Source organism: Marmota marmota, unplaced genomic scaffold (genome assembly GCF_001458135.2).
Source record: "Marmota marmota marmota unplaced genomic scaffold, marMar, whole genome shotgun sequence".
NCBI classification, from domain to species: domain Eukaryota; kingdom Metazoa; phylum Chordata; class Mammalia; order Rodentia; family Sciuridae; genus Marmota; species Marmota marmota.
The window spans coordinates 21986615-22004199 of NW_025999977.1; the positions used below are offsets into that span (position 1 = coordinate 21986615).

Here is a 17585-nt window from a genome sequence, read left to right on the forward strand (position 1 = left end):
ATAAACTCAACTTTTTAAAGGATGGGGTAAATTCAATTTGTTTGGAAGTTGGGGGAGAGGAGTCAAGCAGAATGAGAAATTGAAGATGTAAATGTGAAAGGCAAAGTCCTGGAAAGGGAGTGGAACCAAAGCATTGAAAACATGTTAGCTTTATGGGGAGCAGGAGCCCCCATTGCCTCACAGTCAGGATGGGTTTATATATAAACAAGTGTGGCAGTGAAGAGGCACTCCTGCTGAGGGGCTGTGAGTTTGATGGTATACAGTCTGATTATGAGGGGACAAGGCTTGAGAAGTGGTATAGTCATTACTGAAACTTGGAATAGAAATGCCAAAGGACTATCATGGAACAATGTAAGCTTGGAAGGTGAAGTTCCCAAGCTCATAATGGGATGAGCTAGTCAGCATGGTTCTTTGATGTTTCCCTCAGTGTTTGGGGACCTGGGTGCGGGTGCTGGTTTAATTGATAGAGAATTGGAAATGGACAGGGCACACAAGAGATAAGGTGAGGGGGCAAGGGACTGAACTAACCCCAAGGTCCCCCAACCCAGGATCCAAACACTTTCACTGCCATGAGGACTGAGCATAACCAGAGTCTCTCTTCATGGCAGGCAGCTGAGGACTCAGAAGCAGCCTTGACACTGAGCACAGAGGGAAGCCAATGATGGGCTCTCAGCTTAACCAGAATAAAGCAGGTGAGAGGGTGACCAGCAACTGCCTAGGAAGAGCCTCAAGGAAGATGCAGCCACAGGGAGGGAGTTAGGAAGGAAGGAATTTCAGGAACCCCTCAGCTAATCTGGGGAATTAAATAGGCCTGTGCAAGCAACTGAAAAAGGAACAATGTATTTTGGGCTGTGGGAGTGGGGGTGCAAGGAGAGACACTCCTGAAGTTTACACTAAAATGACACAAAAAATATTTATGGGATAAACCACGGGAGCCTAAAGGTCTTAGGGTTCTTGTTTGACCCTTGAGTGTACAAGCAGCTCTCAAGGCAAAACTCAAAAGCTTTATAAAGGATTAACTACAATTATTCCAATTTGGGGAACTAGAAAGATTACATCTAAGTCAACTGAGTTTTTATAAGTTTTGTAAAGTCGACTTTAACAGGTTTTGGTTTCTTTTACCAAATTTTCATAGAGACTGAAAGTTTGACATAAGTATGAATTTATTGACATGAATTTTCTTGAGCTATTATCCTAACACAGAGAGGGTACTGAAGAGCTGAAGACAATGATAATAAACCCACAGGATCTGAAGTTTGCAAGACTCATTCCCTCTGAGAGGGAGGGAGAGATAGAGAATATGAATAAATCTTTAAAAAAGAATCTGGAGACTGCTTTCAATTATAGTAGGAAGTAATGACAGTTTGACAATTTAAGCATTTTATCCAGAAACATATATCTATTCCATAGATACCAAATCGATTACCATATAATTGAGTTTGAAAATATACAAAATATTTGTTGTTCTCACATACTGAAATTAAAACCTAATTTTAAAAAGTGCACAGTAAAAACAGCATAAGGAAACCTATAATATCCATGGTATGTGTACTGTTTTCCATTTTACTGTCAACATCAAATTCTGTGTTTTCCTTACTGGTTACAAATATATTTTAAATGTTTCAAGGCCATTTACAACACTGACTAGTTTACTAGGTCCAACAACACTTCAGCTTCCTGAAACCGCCAGCACTGGACGAGGAGTCTCGGCCTGCAGCTCTGTGCAGCAGCAGTAGCAGCAGCTCTGGAAAGAACAGTCGCCAACCAGCTATTTATGAGCTATCGACTCTTGTTCTTTTTTGAATTTCCCTAGGCAAAGAAAAATATAAACAATAAGAACACAAATTTCCAAAAAAAACAGTTCACATAGTTTATAAACCAAGTTGTCAGAAGGCCATATTTCACTTTGGAACATTTTTGCTTCCTGGAGGGAGAATAGCCGATCACCTCTCATTGTAACTTTTATTCAATAATCACACAACAGTTTAATTTTAACTCTCCCTGCTTTCTACTTCAGTGGGCCCTAAACCCGTGGGGGCTGGGGTAGGCAATAAAGGAAGAAAAGCAGGCTACTATCTGGGATTTACCAAAACCTCAAAGCATTCATTTTGTTCTAAAGACAACAGAGAATAAGATTTCATGAAACTGAATAAAAAATTTTAGCCTAAACATGCTTTTGGATTGTTTAAACAAACACTGTATAAAGGCCTTAATAGCTAATAATTTTGAATATGTGCCAACTAAATGCCAAATGATACTGATTATCTGTCAAAAGTAAGCTGATAATAAGTTAGAGGGAAAATATCTTCACTTATTTCCAATTCCATCAAATAAGGAAACTTGGACTTTCTGGTTTTGTATAATGTTTTCTTTTTTGGAGCAATTCATTTCTTAGGAATACATTTTAATTAAATTCCTAAACTATGAGGTATAGATACATTTTTTTTTCTTGTAAGTGGGGAATGCCTGCAGAACACAAATACTAAGAGAAAGATAATAGCAAACAAATGGTTGAGGATATTTACTTGGTATCCAATGGAGACAATGTCAACTCAGCCATAAGATGATGCTATAGCACTATAAATTATTAATAAACTTGAGGGGAAGCAAAATACAGGGATTACAGCATGATCAAAGAAAGGCTAACAATATAAACTCCTAATTGAAGACAAGTCTCTTAGAGATTTCTTAATGACATGTATTTTGAGGAACAGATTAAAAAGCTCTGAGAAAACTTGAAAATTCCCTACCTTCTGAAGTAGCTATAATCTAATTACCTCTGGGATAATGAGCTTTGCTGCACTCAACATTTACCCTCTTCAATTCAGAACCAAATGCTTTGCAGATTCAAGGCTTTCCCTAGACTCACTTTACTTCTTTTCAAATGATAGGTGCTAAAACTGGCTTTCTCATTCTATACTAAAACGAGAAAAGACAAAACGTAATCTCTTCAATGTGTGTGCTTTCCTCCATGACTAGGAATATAACCTCAAGTTAGACATTTCCCTGCTGGAATATCAAGAGGCCAAAAAGGTAAAAAGAGGCATTATTTAAGAGGCCCAACCCCCACCCTCTGCCTCCAAGCTCAAGTTTCCTGAAGCACGAGTAACTGAAGAACCATAATCAGAACCATATTGGCTGGTTAAAATCATCACAGTGAGGCCCAGAGAAGCATCAGAGACACCCTCTAAAGTAGGGAGCGGTCAAAAAATACCATGACACTACACTGAAAAATAAAAATTATGTAATGCAAACACAAATGCATTAACATGATGTATTTTCCAAGAAGACCCCAACTGACCTCAATGTTGCCCTACACCACCACAAGCAGAAACTAAAATAAAGCTATGGTTTATTCATCTCTACTTCTTCTCCAGTGCACAGAGCAGGATTCAATAAATGCCTGCTGAATTACTAAGTAGCAGCAGCAGATCTCAAAGAGCACAAGCTATAGACAGCGAATTCCAGCTGATGGTGGTAAAATAGCCTCTTGTAGTTACTGAAATGTGCTAAGCATCTGAGATGACACATAGAACTGAGCACCTGGTCCCTTAAAGCTTACCATCTCAGCAAAAAAATACATACGTTATGACACAAAAATAAAGATATGGCAGGTGGATATATACATTCCAGCCTAAATAGATTACCGGTTATCTATTGACCCTGGCTTAGACAACAGAGGCTTTATGAAAAAGGTACTCTCCAGAGTTAAAAAGAGTCAGACATTCCTTAGTTATATGGATACCTATGAGAATAAATTTTGTTAAAGGTTACTCAACAGTACCATTTAGATACTTTTGTAAACAAAGCACAATCCCCTTCCTAAAAACCTCTGTGCCACCGCCACTCTTCCACAAGAATAGCAGAAATGCCAAAAGTGCCCCCAAAGAAGCAGACACAATATTAATGCCTCAAAAGTCATAAATTCTAAGTTTATAACTCAGTCAAGGAAACTCAATTTTACTTTTTGATAGGACAAATGAGATTAAGGAAACTAATCTATAAGCATTATAAATCTCATAATCTTTCACTCCTGAAATGCATAACAGTGAAATACCTTCTATTACCTATATTAAATACATTGCAGAGGGACTACCTCTTCACCTCACCCCACATACCTTACTGGACATCTTCAGGGTGTCAATCTCTTCTCTCTGTTTAGACAATGTCTCATTCATGCTGCACAGATGGTCACTCATCATGCTTAACTGATCCTCATAACTCCTTTTGGTGGTTGTCAGCTCATCCTGAAGAGCAAAGGAAAAGAGAGAAAAAAGGAAATTTAAAGCCTCACTAGTCACTCTAGTCTGAAGCTTTTAAAATTAGTTTTTAAAATTTGGAAAAGCAACCTATGAAGATGGCCCAGCTGATCAATTAACACAAAGGTGAAGGCACAGGTCTAATAAAAAAAAAAAAAAAAAAAAAAACTTAAAAAGAAATGGAGAAGTTTCTCTCAGCCTTCAAAATATGTCCTTAATTTCTTTGCAAAAATGTTTAAGGGTTTCCTTCTGTACCAGGTGTAAAATCATCAGAAAGGCCAGAGGACTAAATGATCTTTCCAGATCCCCTCAGGTTTTCTCAAGCCTCACACAGGGCCGCAGACACTTTCACACCATCCCACTCCTCAGTGGCCCACAGCCCTCAAGGGACGAAGTGCCCTTCCTTTCTCCTCCAGCTTCTCATGCTCTCTTCAGGCCCCTCAGATCTGATCCTACACGGGCTCCTAACTAATCTGAGAAGCTGATCAACAAAGAGGAGCTGGGCACTGTGATGATGTATTCTCCTTGGTCTGGTACCATGTTTACGTAACACGGGTACCATGTTACAAAACAAGGTGGTGAAGAAGGAAGAATGTTTTGCAGCCCCACCTTTCAATGTAGGTCAGTTTTATGAAAAAGAAAAGAGAAAGAACAGAATAATGTGTGTAGAACAAGCCTCCAGTCTACTATGAGGAGTATTTACAAGGAAGGGGGTGGGAGGATTATCAGTAAATATAATTCAAGCACATGCTGACTGTAGAAGAATTTAAAATAAAGGTCAAGTCAGAGAAATAAACAAGTCAAGCACTTTTTGTCTGACATAAGATGTTTGTTTAAAATAAGCTAGGAACAAAGTGGTTAGAAAAAGCATATGCAGAGGTCAAATGCCACAACTTCTGAAAGGAAAGGCTGACTTGTCTGCCCAAGGGCTTTCAGTGAAAAAACATTAAGCCTGCTTAGATAACACTTACAAACTCACCTGAAGTCTGCTGATGTTCTGACTGGCAAGTTTCATCTCCTCTGTCAATGCCTCCTTAGACTTCTCAGCCAAGGCTAGTCTTTTAGTGAGTGCTCGGCACTGTAAAATCAGAAAACATTCCATTTCTAGAAACAGTGTTTTCCAAAAACAAATTTACTTCCGAGAAGGTTATTAGAAAATAATCCCCAAAGGCAAAAGCCATTCATTTTTCATTCATTTCACAGCACCTGCTGAACACCTACAGGCACTGTACCACACCTGAGTACAACAGATGAGGCCCCACTTGCATCATGTTAGTAAGGGAATAAAAATTTTGTCTAATAACCCAAGCCCATTGGTGTTTTTTTTCCCTAGCTCTGATCTAATGACCACTGGTCCAAAAAAAAAAAAGTAAGAACTTTCTACATTTACCCATACGATAGATGAAAAGGGAAGTGATTATTTCAAAAGTGATCAATGCATTCTGGCCATGGATTCTAAGATACTTTTAAGTCCTTCAATAGAGAGCGCATTACAAGCGCAATAAAAGCTTCACAGTCCCACCTGATAAGTTATTCTTTATCTGTATGGGGAAAAAATGAGCACAGGATTGTTACGATCACAGCTGTTTTCTCTGGGAGTTCTACCAAACCTAGATCATCCAGATACAGAGCAGATGAAAAAGGAAAAATTCTATTTTGCACTATTGTTCAAAGAAAGTGAGTAATTAAAAGGATCGCTAGACTTTCGGATAAGACCATTGAGAATGACAAAGAGAAGCTGATGAGACACATTTGAATGCTGTGTCCACATCAGGCGCTTGGACTAACCATTCCAGTAAGGTCATTCAGGAGGTCACCACTTCCTGTTTACTGATGAGGAAGAACTGGGACAATCTACAAATTTTTGTATCACAATTATGCTGAAGACATTTATAAAAACAGGCAAATCTCTTGAAAATAAGATAGCCTAAAAAAAATTTCCCATTTACTCTTTTTATTTCTCAAGAAAATTTCAGGACAGTTCAGCCAACCAAATAAACTACATCTTATTAATCAAACACCAACCCTGCTCAGCACTAGATGTGACAGAGAATGGAGAGACGTGTAAGGCACAGGTGCTCATGAAGGTGACAGTCAAATCTGAGACATTAACTCAGCAGTTAGAGAACCAAATAATGAGGATACACTGCTGTACCGCATGGCTTAGGTATTACAGCAATTCCTCTGCAAGTTTTCTCATTTGCTGTCCTCCCTGCTTTTTGCATTCCAACAAATGATCGCTACTGATCAACTTATCAAACATGTATGCAATAGCTGCTTGCACACTACACTGAGCTAGGCACACATCATTTATTTTAGCAGAAAAAATACGCAAAGCTCCTCTCCACTTCTAGCAACTGGCCTCCTATCAACCTCTCCATCTCTACAGTATAAGAGAAAATCAGATAAAGTCAGGTCTCAATAAAGGGTGTTGTGTTTTTCAATATCTTTAACAACTTTAAGGTTACTTTTTTTTCATTTATAGTAATTCATTTAACTTGTTATTTAGAAATTGGAAAGTGTTTTTTTAAAAAACGGTGTATTTGTTTTTTACCTTGCCTACATGAGAATTCCTTCGTCTGTGATCATCTACCTGTCCTTAACTGTAAAACATTTGAAATCTCTAATAATAATGCTCCAAAATGTATATTATATGACTATAGGAAAGGCTACTTCTAAGTCCCCCGGCTATCTTTCAGTAGCTTGGAAATGACAAATCAGTCTTATTGAAATTAAGATTTGGGGGGTGGTTAATAGACTAATCAATATGAACTGCAACCAAAAGCACGAACACAGGTACACAGAAAATGCATATTGACTTCTCTCTTCTAGCAAATGGCAGAATAGGTGGCCTGATTCCTGAGGGGTGAGGAAAACCACCAGCCCAATTAACTCTCCCCGACTCACCTCAGCATAAAAATGCACTGACTTACTGTCAGCCAGCTGCAGCTGGGACGTAAGCTCCACTATCCTTGCCATGTAGTGATTTTTAATCAAGTCTTCTCGAGATTCCACATCTGGAACCTAAATAAAGCACACATAAATAAACACATGCCAGTAAGATGAAGCAATTCTAGGGGGGGAAAAAAAGACAACATTTTACACATTTTCACTTGAAATCTGATGGGGAATTACAGTTTGCCTACCCCTCAAAGGAACATCAGGCATAGCAGGTAAATGGACGCAAGTTTCTTTTATTCAGCATTCTGCCTATCTCAGAAAGAAGCTGTGTTCAGAAGAAAACAAGGCTGAGGTAAAGTATTGGGAAGCTCACTGGGGCCATATCCTTCCACTTGGTTTTTATTAACCTCAAATTGGACTTTCAAAATTTCCTTCTGTGAGACTCCTATGTGCTCTAATTGGAAGAGGGCAGGGGAAAAGGAGGGATTTACTGGAACTCTTACATTCTGAACATTCTCTTTTCTCCTAAATTATCTTAAGACAATTCTAATGCTCTTAGACAAACTAAAAAATTAAACTATTTCTATACTGAACAGCTTTTGACCTTTGTTCCAAACTGATATTTCTCCTAGTTACTCTAACAATGACACACGATTGAGTTTAAAAATACAAGCAGAAGTTCAAGATTATCTATATTATAAGATAAATAAGGAAGCCAAAGAATTTACCAACCTACTTGAATTATATTTATTGGTTTGCCATACTAAGTGTTAAGATGAATGATTTCAGGGTTCACTTAATGGTTATTTACAAATTTGTATGTAAAACTATTTCAACATTGAAATGTACAAACCTATCCGGCAAGCCAAATCTGAACTGCGTTCACTTACTTCAAACAAACTGTTTATCAAGGCCCTAAACAGTACTGCTTTCCTGGCTGCCCACTGCAAGGAACAATATGGCTCCCGGCTTCATGCAGTATACCAGTGAATAGATGGCCAAGCAGGACCACACCTTGTCAAACTGCCAAGACAAGTCACTCAACAAGACAATTACAAAAGCAGACTATAATTTGTTGGTGACGGTCAAAACAGAACCAGAGAGAAAAGCAACATGGATCCATTGATGGAGGGGGAAGTACTGGCCCTACATTTGCTGGAATTGCTAGGAAAGAACCACAACTGGACCAAGAAAGCTTCTGCAGGATTTTGTCACAAACATGGTGTCAGATATTTACAAACAGACAACACAATTCCAAGTGCACATTACCTCGCTGTCAGATGTCCTGGTTAAAGTCCCAATCTAGAACATAAGGGGAAAAAAATCTTTAGCACAGAATGTTTATATTTCAACCACAAAATGTTTAACATATATAATCTTTTCTCAGTCCACACTGGTTTACAGAGCATTGGGAATACAGTTCTGGAAGATCATCCTTGGATTATCTTTTACTATATGATGTTGTCGCTGCATTCACTATTTCTGCCATGAGGCAGAAACCAATAATGACCATTATTAAATCATCCCTCAAAATGCTGAATAGCCATTTTCACTAAAACCCAACAAACTATCTAGGAAGAACAAGAGGAAGACCATCTCATCATTTCCATGCCTATTTCCAAAGCAGTAGCCAAGGCAGGGTAAAGACAGTTTTTTGGTGACCATAATTAAACATTCTGAACAGAAAACACAAATAATAGATATTCTGGCTGAAAGCTCCAAAGCAGAAAGAAGAGCCGGGCACAGTGGCACACTCCTATAATCCCAGCCACTTGGGCAGCTGAGGCAAGAGGATCACAAGCGTAAGACCAATCTCAGCAATTTGTGAGGCCCTAAAGACTTAGCAAGATCCTGTCTCAAAATAAAAAATAAAAAGCACTAGGGACATGGCTCAGTTTTTAAGCACCCCTGGGTTTAATTCATGGTACCAAATAATAACAATAATAATAATAAAAAAAAGGAAAAATAAGTATTTTTGGTTTAGTATTAAGACATTAATAAACTTTGAGATTTAAATTAATGAAAAATATGTAATTTAAAACACATTAGAGTACAGCTAGATTTTTAAAAGTTTGCTTTTATGGATTAAGATTTCAAAAACAGTCATGTTTACTGAATTCAGGCTATTGTTCAAGGTGGAAGGGACTATGCTTGGGCACAATGACTTAAGAAAACTACTAGAAACTCAGTTTCAATGGATTCTGCTAATCAACAATGATACCAAGTAGACAGTTTTCACATATTCTAAATAATACCAGTAGGAGGGGAGGGGACATGGGAAGAATGGAGGAACTTTGGATTGGGCAAAGGTGAGGGTGGGGTGGGGAGCAGGCATGAGGGTAGGAAAGATGGTGGAATGAGAAGGACATAATTACCCTACGTACGTGTATGATTGCACAAATGGTGCAATTCTACATAGTGTACAACAGGAGAAAATAAAAGTTGTGCTCCACTTGTGTACAATGAAATGAAATCCATTCTGCTGTCATGTATAACTAATTAGAACATTTTTTTTAAAAAAAGAGTACTATTTTGAAGAGAGAGCTGTGTGTACTAATGAATGTTATGCCCACCTAGCTATAAAAGAATCTTTTATAAGACTTTTTTATATAAGAGTCATAATTTTGTACTCAATGAAGCAGGAGTAGCAATTACTCTGTCTTTTAGTTAAAACTTCTTATAATTACATTTAATTTTAAACATTCAAATATGACTACATTTGATGAAATAAACTTCAAAAGTGTATCTATTCCACATCCCCACCCTCACACCTTACTCCCAAGTTATGGTTTGAAAATACCATATAGCACAAAGTTCTTCAAAGGAATGATATTACATAAATAGAAGGAAAGTTTTAAAATATATATTCAACATTTCTCAAATGCTACGAACAAGAGCTAAACTGATACAGCTCTTTTAGAATATAGCTTGGCAACAAAGATCAATGAATTAAAACATTTAGGCTTTATAACCCAGTGATTCTAACCTTAAGAATATATCCCCCCAAAAATCATCCAATACACACTCTTAAGCATTAAAAAAAGATGTTATTTAAGATAATAAAAATTAAAACCAGCAGAGTATTGTGCATAAAGTATTCTTTGGGTTTAACTAAACCCTTTCTGAAATATGTATATTCATTTTGATTCTGAGATTTTATGTGTGATAATTTTTGTATTAGTGCATTATAGTTATACATAATAGTGAAGCTCATTTTGACCTAATTATACAAGCATGTAAAATAATTTGTTCCAATTCAGTCTCTAGTACTTCCCCTTGCCCCCCATTCTCCCATTCCAACCTGTATTCCCTTTTCTTTACTCATTGGTCTTCTTTCTATTTATTTACATTCTTAAAATTAGTGCTTTATAGATATATATAAAGGTGAAATTTGCTGTGGTATATCCATATATATAAACAAAGGGTAGTTCAGTCAATTTCATTCCTCTTCCTCTCCTTCCCTCCCCCCAACCCCCTTCCTCTACTCTACTGGTCTCTCTTATTTATATATTTCAATTACTTTTAACTATTCTGCTTTTTATCTAATATCACAAATTGATTTTGGCATTGTTTTATTATTATGGGGTAAAATTGGAAATATATTAAAGAGATTGAATATTAAAAAAATTATAACCAACATCCAATCATAAATGTAATCTAAGGCATATTAGATATGGAATATTATGAAATTAATAATAGAATAATAGATGTTAATTATAATCAGTAATAGATTATAGAGTTTCTCATAACAGAATGTTTGTGTATTAATATTATGCTTATAGACTTAAAATTTTATATAGTACAATCTCAAATATAATAGGAAATTTTATAGAAAAAAATGTAAATAGTCACAATGATAACTTGATTATTCAGGATATCTTTTTTTCCATAACTCATCTGTATTTTTTAGTTACAATATACATGTATTTTTTTACACTTAAAAGATATATTTTTAAATTCTACTAATTAAAGTAATACTTTTTAATTCCAGAAAAATATGAATATTTTCATTGTTCTGTGGTTTGGTTTTTTTGGTTTTTTTTTTTTTGAGATTACAATGTTCTCTTTTTTATATAAAAAATAATGAGTTGGGCTGGGGATGTGGCTCAAGCAGTAGCGCGCTCGCCTGGCATGCACACGGCGCTGGGTTCGATCCTCAGCACCACATACAAATTGAGATGTGTCCGCCAAGAATTAAAAAATAAATATTAAAAAATTCTTAAAAAAAATAATCAGTTGCTGGATATTCAAATTACAATACTAGGTATTTTAATGAAAAATAAAATTTAACTTTTGAAATACTATAGGGTTAAAAATTATAGGTTTCTATCTGATGTTATTTTTTCAGCCTCAAAGTGCTTGCACCAAAGTAATCTGGTAGTTTGTAAAATCAGTTTCCTTTGTTAATCAGTTAGCTTTAAAATGGGCACACTTGTTTCCAATACCCAGGAGAGAGAGACAGAACATGCACATGAACACATACACATAGAGCTACATGCTTAGTTCACTTATGTGCACTTAAGGGGAGACAGGGTGGATAAAGAAAGACTGGAAAGTAGAAACATCAAAGAAAGCAAAAAACTCCATCTTTTTTTTTTATCTCTATTGTCTACTATGTGTGAGGCAAGTACCAGATCGTTTTTGGCAGGAATCTCCCACATGCAGAAAGAATTGCATGGTAAGACTTTTCTTAGCCTGAAATACAATTCCTGCCTTGAACTCCTGCTCACTTTTAAAACCCATTCATGTCACCTCTTCTATGAAATCCTCAACCTCACCAGGGAACTTCTCCATGATCTCATACCACTCTACGGCTAGCCAAGCAACATTAAAAGAACCTAAGAGAAGGCAGTATATTTCATTATATAGACCACAATACGGAAAATAAAAGGAGACACCCATGTCTTGGTTCTCTAATCCTAATGATTAAAGACAATGCCAGAAACAGTGGTTCATGAAAAAAGTGGCATCTCAACTGTACCTTAAATGATGGGTATGGTTTGAATTCAACAAAGTCAAGGTGAAGGAAAGAATTGTCAGTGAAAGTAAATGAGGGAGAGGGTTTTTGAATAAACAGATGAGGATAAGAGTTATGAATAAAGAGTTATCCAGCAGAACAGAGATGGGGAGGCAAAAATGCAAAGGACACTATCAGAGAAGAGAGTTCAGTTTCAGTTAGTACAAGGAAATGAAGAAGCTACAGTCAGAAAGACAGTTTTGAACTATCTTTCAAGAATCTTCAATGCTAAATGAATGAATGGATTATATTCTATAGATAACAGGAAATAGGATCCTATAGATAACAGGAAATAGGATTATATTCTATAGATAACAGAAAACCACTAAATCTCTAGAAGCAAGAAAGTGCCAATCACTAGGAGACTCTAGGAAAAGTATACTGACTGCACTGTATAAGGGTGGTGTAGGAGGAAAGAGTCCCTCAGAGATGCAGACAGTAACAGACTAGAAGAAAATAAGGCTACATATACACATGCAAACTGGCCAGCCTACTTAAAGCCACAGCAACCTTGAAATGCACCAAATCCAAATAAAGTTCTTATTACTCATGGCCCAATAGCGTTCAGTACTAAAGTTTTTTCACGTTCTTAGAAACTGTTAACACATATGGATGAACAGTGCTTGCCACTGAAAATGTTCATGGTAAAAATTAGTCCTCAACTTTCAGCAATTGACAATACTCACTCAAATGCACAAGTGTTACCAACTTCTGGCACCTCAGAAAAGCAAACAGTGAACAAATGGGTTTATGTTGGCTAGGCTGACATAACTGACACTGATCAGAGCACAAGACTCCATTAGTTAAGAAGTCAGGTTGTCCAGTTCTTTCTCCTTGTTCCTCAGTTTCCTCACTGATAAAATGGGCATGTGACAGTCCTTACAATCTCACAGTCCCTATGATCTTGGATGAGGACTGACTCAGCTAACATACCGCAAAAGTCCTTAAACCCCAACCCAGAATTCAATAGCTGCAATCACTTTCACTGTCAGCTATGTCTCCCCTGGGCTAGTCTGTTCCCACAGTTACTCCCAGGCCAACAACTACTCCACTGCCAGCACAAGTGAAAGATGAGGAAGGAACAGATGCAGACAATCAGGAAGACAGGACAGGGCAAGAAAAAATTCCAACACAAAAGCAAAGTTCAAAGGAGAAGGTAGGAGCATCATGTCACACTGCCCCCAAATGCTACTTGGACAGATTTGAAATTCTGTTTGTTGAATGTCCCTCTGGAAACTTCATTTATACCCTACAGTTAAATGTTAAACCACTGATGTGGGGTGAACTTCGTTGCCTTCCCCTATCAGGAAAGCATGTAGGACTTATGACTGTGACAATCAGCAGGACACCACAGGACCTGTGGCCCTGGAGACCATTCAGGGCAAAATTCCAGGACATTTCACTATTATTATTATTATTATTATTATTATTTTGCTTTTCTAAAAATGTAATTCTTTCTTCCTCTTCTATAATTTGGTATGAAAAATTTTAAAAATTTTACAGAAAAGTTGGGAGGAAAAAAACAAAAGATCTACCATCTAAATTCAATAGCTCTGTAAGGATATTTTTTTTTCTGAACAATTTGAAAGTAAGTTACAGACATTATAACACCTTGCCCTAACTACTCTGACATTTATCTCCAAATAATGAAGATATGTTCCTAATATCTCCATAATACCAGAACCACACCTAGGAAAACTAATAATATCTAAGGTTCTGGCATGGTGAAGATGAGATAAGGTCTGTATACATCTTGGGAATAAAATCTGCCGTCTACATTTCACCATCAGGTCCACTGGGTGAACCAGGTGCAGGTGAATCTGAGGACCATCTTGCTTTTCAGTAGCATCAAGAGCCATAGGGGTAGAACAGTAGAAAAGCACAGCCGGAGGGCAGGGTCTTTCAAAAGCAGAGGGACTCTCCTAAGCTCCTCAAGAAAGGCTGGGGAAAACATACCTGAAGGGACTATTTGATTATATGGGCATTTTTTTTTTCCTTTCTGATTTCTCCTTTTCTAGATTTTCCTATTTTTTTTTTTTTTACAGTAGGCAGGATATTAGAAAACTTTGTAAAAAGAAATTTTCAATTCTGTAAAGTTGATAGAGATATTTCTCCACCTTCTAAATCACTGTAGTTAAAAATAAGGCCAGACAGAATTAATATTATTAAAATGGCCATATTACCAAAAGCACTTTACAGATTCAATGTGATTCCAATCAAAATCCCAATGGCATTCCTCGCAGAAATATAAAAAACAATTATGAATTCATCTGGAAAAATAAGAGACCCAAAATAGCTAAAGCAATTCTAAGCAGGAAGAGTGAAACAGGTGGTATCACTATACCAGATCTTAAACTATACTACTGAGCAATAGTAACAAAAACAGCATGGTACTGGCACCAAAACAGGCTGGTAGACCAATGGTACAGAATAGAGGACACAGAGACCAACCCACAAAATTACAACTACCTTATATTAGACAAAAGTGCTAAAAGCATACAATGGAGAAAGGATAGCATCTTCAACAAATGGTGCTGGGAAAACTGGAAATCCATATGCAACAAAATTAAATTGACTCCCTTTCTCTCACCATGCACAAAAGTTAACTCAAAATGGATCAAGGATCTAGGAATCAAACCAGAGACTGTGTCTAATAAAAGAAAAAGTTGGCCCTAATCTCCATCACGTGGGGTCAGGCCCCAAATTCCTTAATAAGACACCTATAGCACAAGAGTTAAAACCAAGAATCAACAAATGGGATGAATTCAAACTAAAAGTTTTTTCTCAGCAAGAGAAATAATATGTGAGGTGAATAGGGAGCCTACATCCTGGGAACAAATTTTTACCCCTCACACATCAGATAGAGCTCTAATCTCTAGGGTATACAAAAAACTCAAAAAATTAAATAACAAAAAAAAAACAAATAACCCAATCAACAAATGGGCCAAGGACCTGAACAGACACTTCTCAGAAAAGGATATACAATCAATGAACAAATACACGAAAAAATGCTCACCATCTCTAGCAATCAGAGAAATGCAAATTAAAATTACTCTAAGATACCATCTCACTCCAGTAAGAATGGCAGCCATTATAAAGTCAAACAACAACAAATAATGGCGAGAATGTGGGGGTGGGGGGTGGGGTGGGGGGTGGTACACTCATACATTGCTGGTGGGGACTGCAAATTGGTGCAGCCAATTTGGAAAGCAGTATGGAGATTCCTTGGAAAGCTGGGAATGGAACCACCATTTGACCCAAACTATTCCTCTTTTCGGTCTATACCCAAAAGACCTAAAAACAGCATACTACAGGGACACAGCCACATCAATGTTTATAGCAGCACAATTCACAATAGATAGACTGTGGAACCAATCTAAGTGCCCTTCAATGGATGAATAGATAAAAAAAAATGTGGCATATATACACAATGGAATATTATTCAGCACTAAAAAATAACAAGATCATGGCATTTGCAGGGAAATGGATGGCATTAGAGCACATTATGCTAAGTGAAGTTAGCCAATCCCTAAAAAACAAATGCCGAATGTCTTCTCTGATATAAGGGGGGTGACTCAAAATGGGGTAGGGAGGAAGAGCATGAGAAGATTACCTCTAGATAGGGAAGAGAGGTGGGAGGGAAAGGGAGGGAGAAGGGGAATTGCACAGAAGATGGAAGGAGATCCTCATCATTATACAGAATACATGTATGACGAAGTGAGGAAAAAGAAAAAAAAAAGAAGAAGGATGTCACATTAGATTGGGTAGAGAGAAGTGATGGGATGGGAGGGGAAAGGGGGAAAGGAAGGACATCAGAATAAAATAGACATTATTATTGCTGTATGTACATATGCATGACCAATGTGATTCTGCAACCTGTACACTCAGAAAAATGAGAAATTATACTCCATCTGATTCATATGTATGATATGTCAAGATCATTATACTGTCATGTGTAATTAATTAAAACAAATTAAAAAATAAAAAATAAAAAAGGCCAGAAATATAAAGTTGTAAGATAGTTTGCCAACGTACTGCCTTAAAAGAATTAGCCTGATGGGTTTCTATGTTATATGTATGTTACAGAGCTTTATACTCTTAGGTGTACCATGTAATTGGTTAAAAATTGTATTAGTGGTCATTTCTATTAAAATAGTTAGGCATTTGGTCCTTAGAAACATAATCACATATTTCAAGTGTTTTTATGGAAAAACAAAATCATCTTAAATTTGACTTCCTTTATCTCTTTCAGGAACACAGTTCTCATCATAAGGGCTCATGTAAAATCACAAGGAATTTAGTGGAGTTGCCTTATCAAGGAGGCATCCTGCTTATTAACCTGCATTTTTTTCCTATAGCATATGTATCATTCCTGTTATAGAATGACATGTAATTTAGATAGTTGTGATAGTCTGAATGTTTGTGTCTCCCCAAAATTCTTATGTTGAAATCCTAAGCCCTGAGGTGATGATATTAATAGATACAAACCTTGGGAGGTGACCTGATGGAATTAGTACCCTTGAAAAAGAAACTCAGACAACCTGTTTGCCCTCCACCATGTGAGAACACAGTAACAGATGATCACATATGAACTAGGGAACACACCCACCAGATATCAAATCTGTGGGTGCCTTGATCTTGGGAATTCCTAGCCTCAAGGACTGTGAGAAATAAACTATTGTTTATAGCACCCTGCTTATGTTATTTTGTTGTAGCAACTGGAGTGAACCAAGACAATGGTTTTAAACCCAAGGATAAACCGATACCAACTAGCATTTAAGCAGGCAACCACAAAGACACTTACCAGACTGGTGCTCTGAACAGGCTCCAACACAGCCTTGGCTACAGCTTCACCTTGGCCAGTAGCATTCAACATGGCAGCATTTTCTTGGGCCAGCCCAACAAACTGGCTGCCACCTGTACTCTTCAGCTTATCTGCGATCCGCTGGTTTTCTTTCTCTAGCTTGATTTTGGCTAACTGTGCTTCCAACATCCAATGTTCTTTTTCCTGTTCCAGTTTAGAAATCTTTTCCAAACTCTGTTGAACCTTGAAAAGTCACACAGAGTTTTGCATCTTAGAGAATAATGCAGACAAAACTTAGTGGCAAAAATAAATAAATAAAATACACAATATAAAGCAAAACTCCCTCACAGAGGTTAAAAAAAATAAAATCTGACACTGGAATGGGGAGAGATTTATTAAATAGGATACAAAAAGCACAACCATAAAATGAGAAACAGAACTGACACACAATAAAAAAAGATCTCTATTCATCAAAAGACTTCATCTAGAGAGTGAAAGGAAAGCCAAAGAATAGAAGAATGTGTAAACGTTTAACCCAGAACATATAAAAAATTCTTTATCCAACAGATATATTTTATATAATACCCAGAACATATGAAGAATT

At 36.9% G+C, this 17585-nt stretch overlaps 1 protein-coding gene across 2 annotated transcripts in view; it reads right to left on the reverse strand.

Annotated features, from left to right (window-relative positions):
• Positions 1-1145: 1145 nt before the first annotated feature.
• Ppp1r21 (protein phosphatase 1 regulatory subunit 21) overlaps positions 1146-17585 on the reverse strand; it is a 53516-nt gene continuing 37076 nt past the window's right edge. For both annotated transcript variants that reach the window (XM_015479682.2, XM_015479683.2), the window contains 6 exons: positions 16982-17224; positions 8430-8462; positions 7167-7283; positions 5239-5337; positions 4119-4247; positions 1146-1809 (listed from right to left, as the gene is read on the reverse strand). In XM_015479682.2, the coding sequence (XP_015335168.1) occupies positions 1780-1809; positions 4119-4247; positions 5239-5337; positions 7167-7283; positions 8430-8462; positions 16982-17224 (651 nt within the window). In that variant the 3' untranslated portion in view covers positions 1146-1779. The remainder of the gene's footprint in view (positions 1810-4118; positions 4248-5238; positions 5338-7166; positions 7284-8429; positions 8463-16981; positions 17225-17585) is intronic.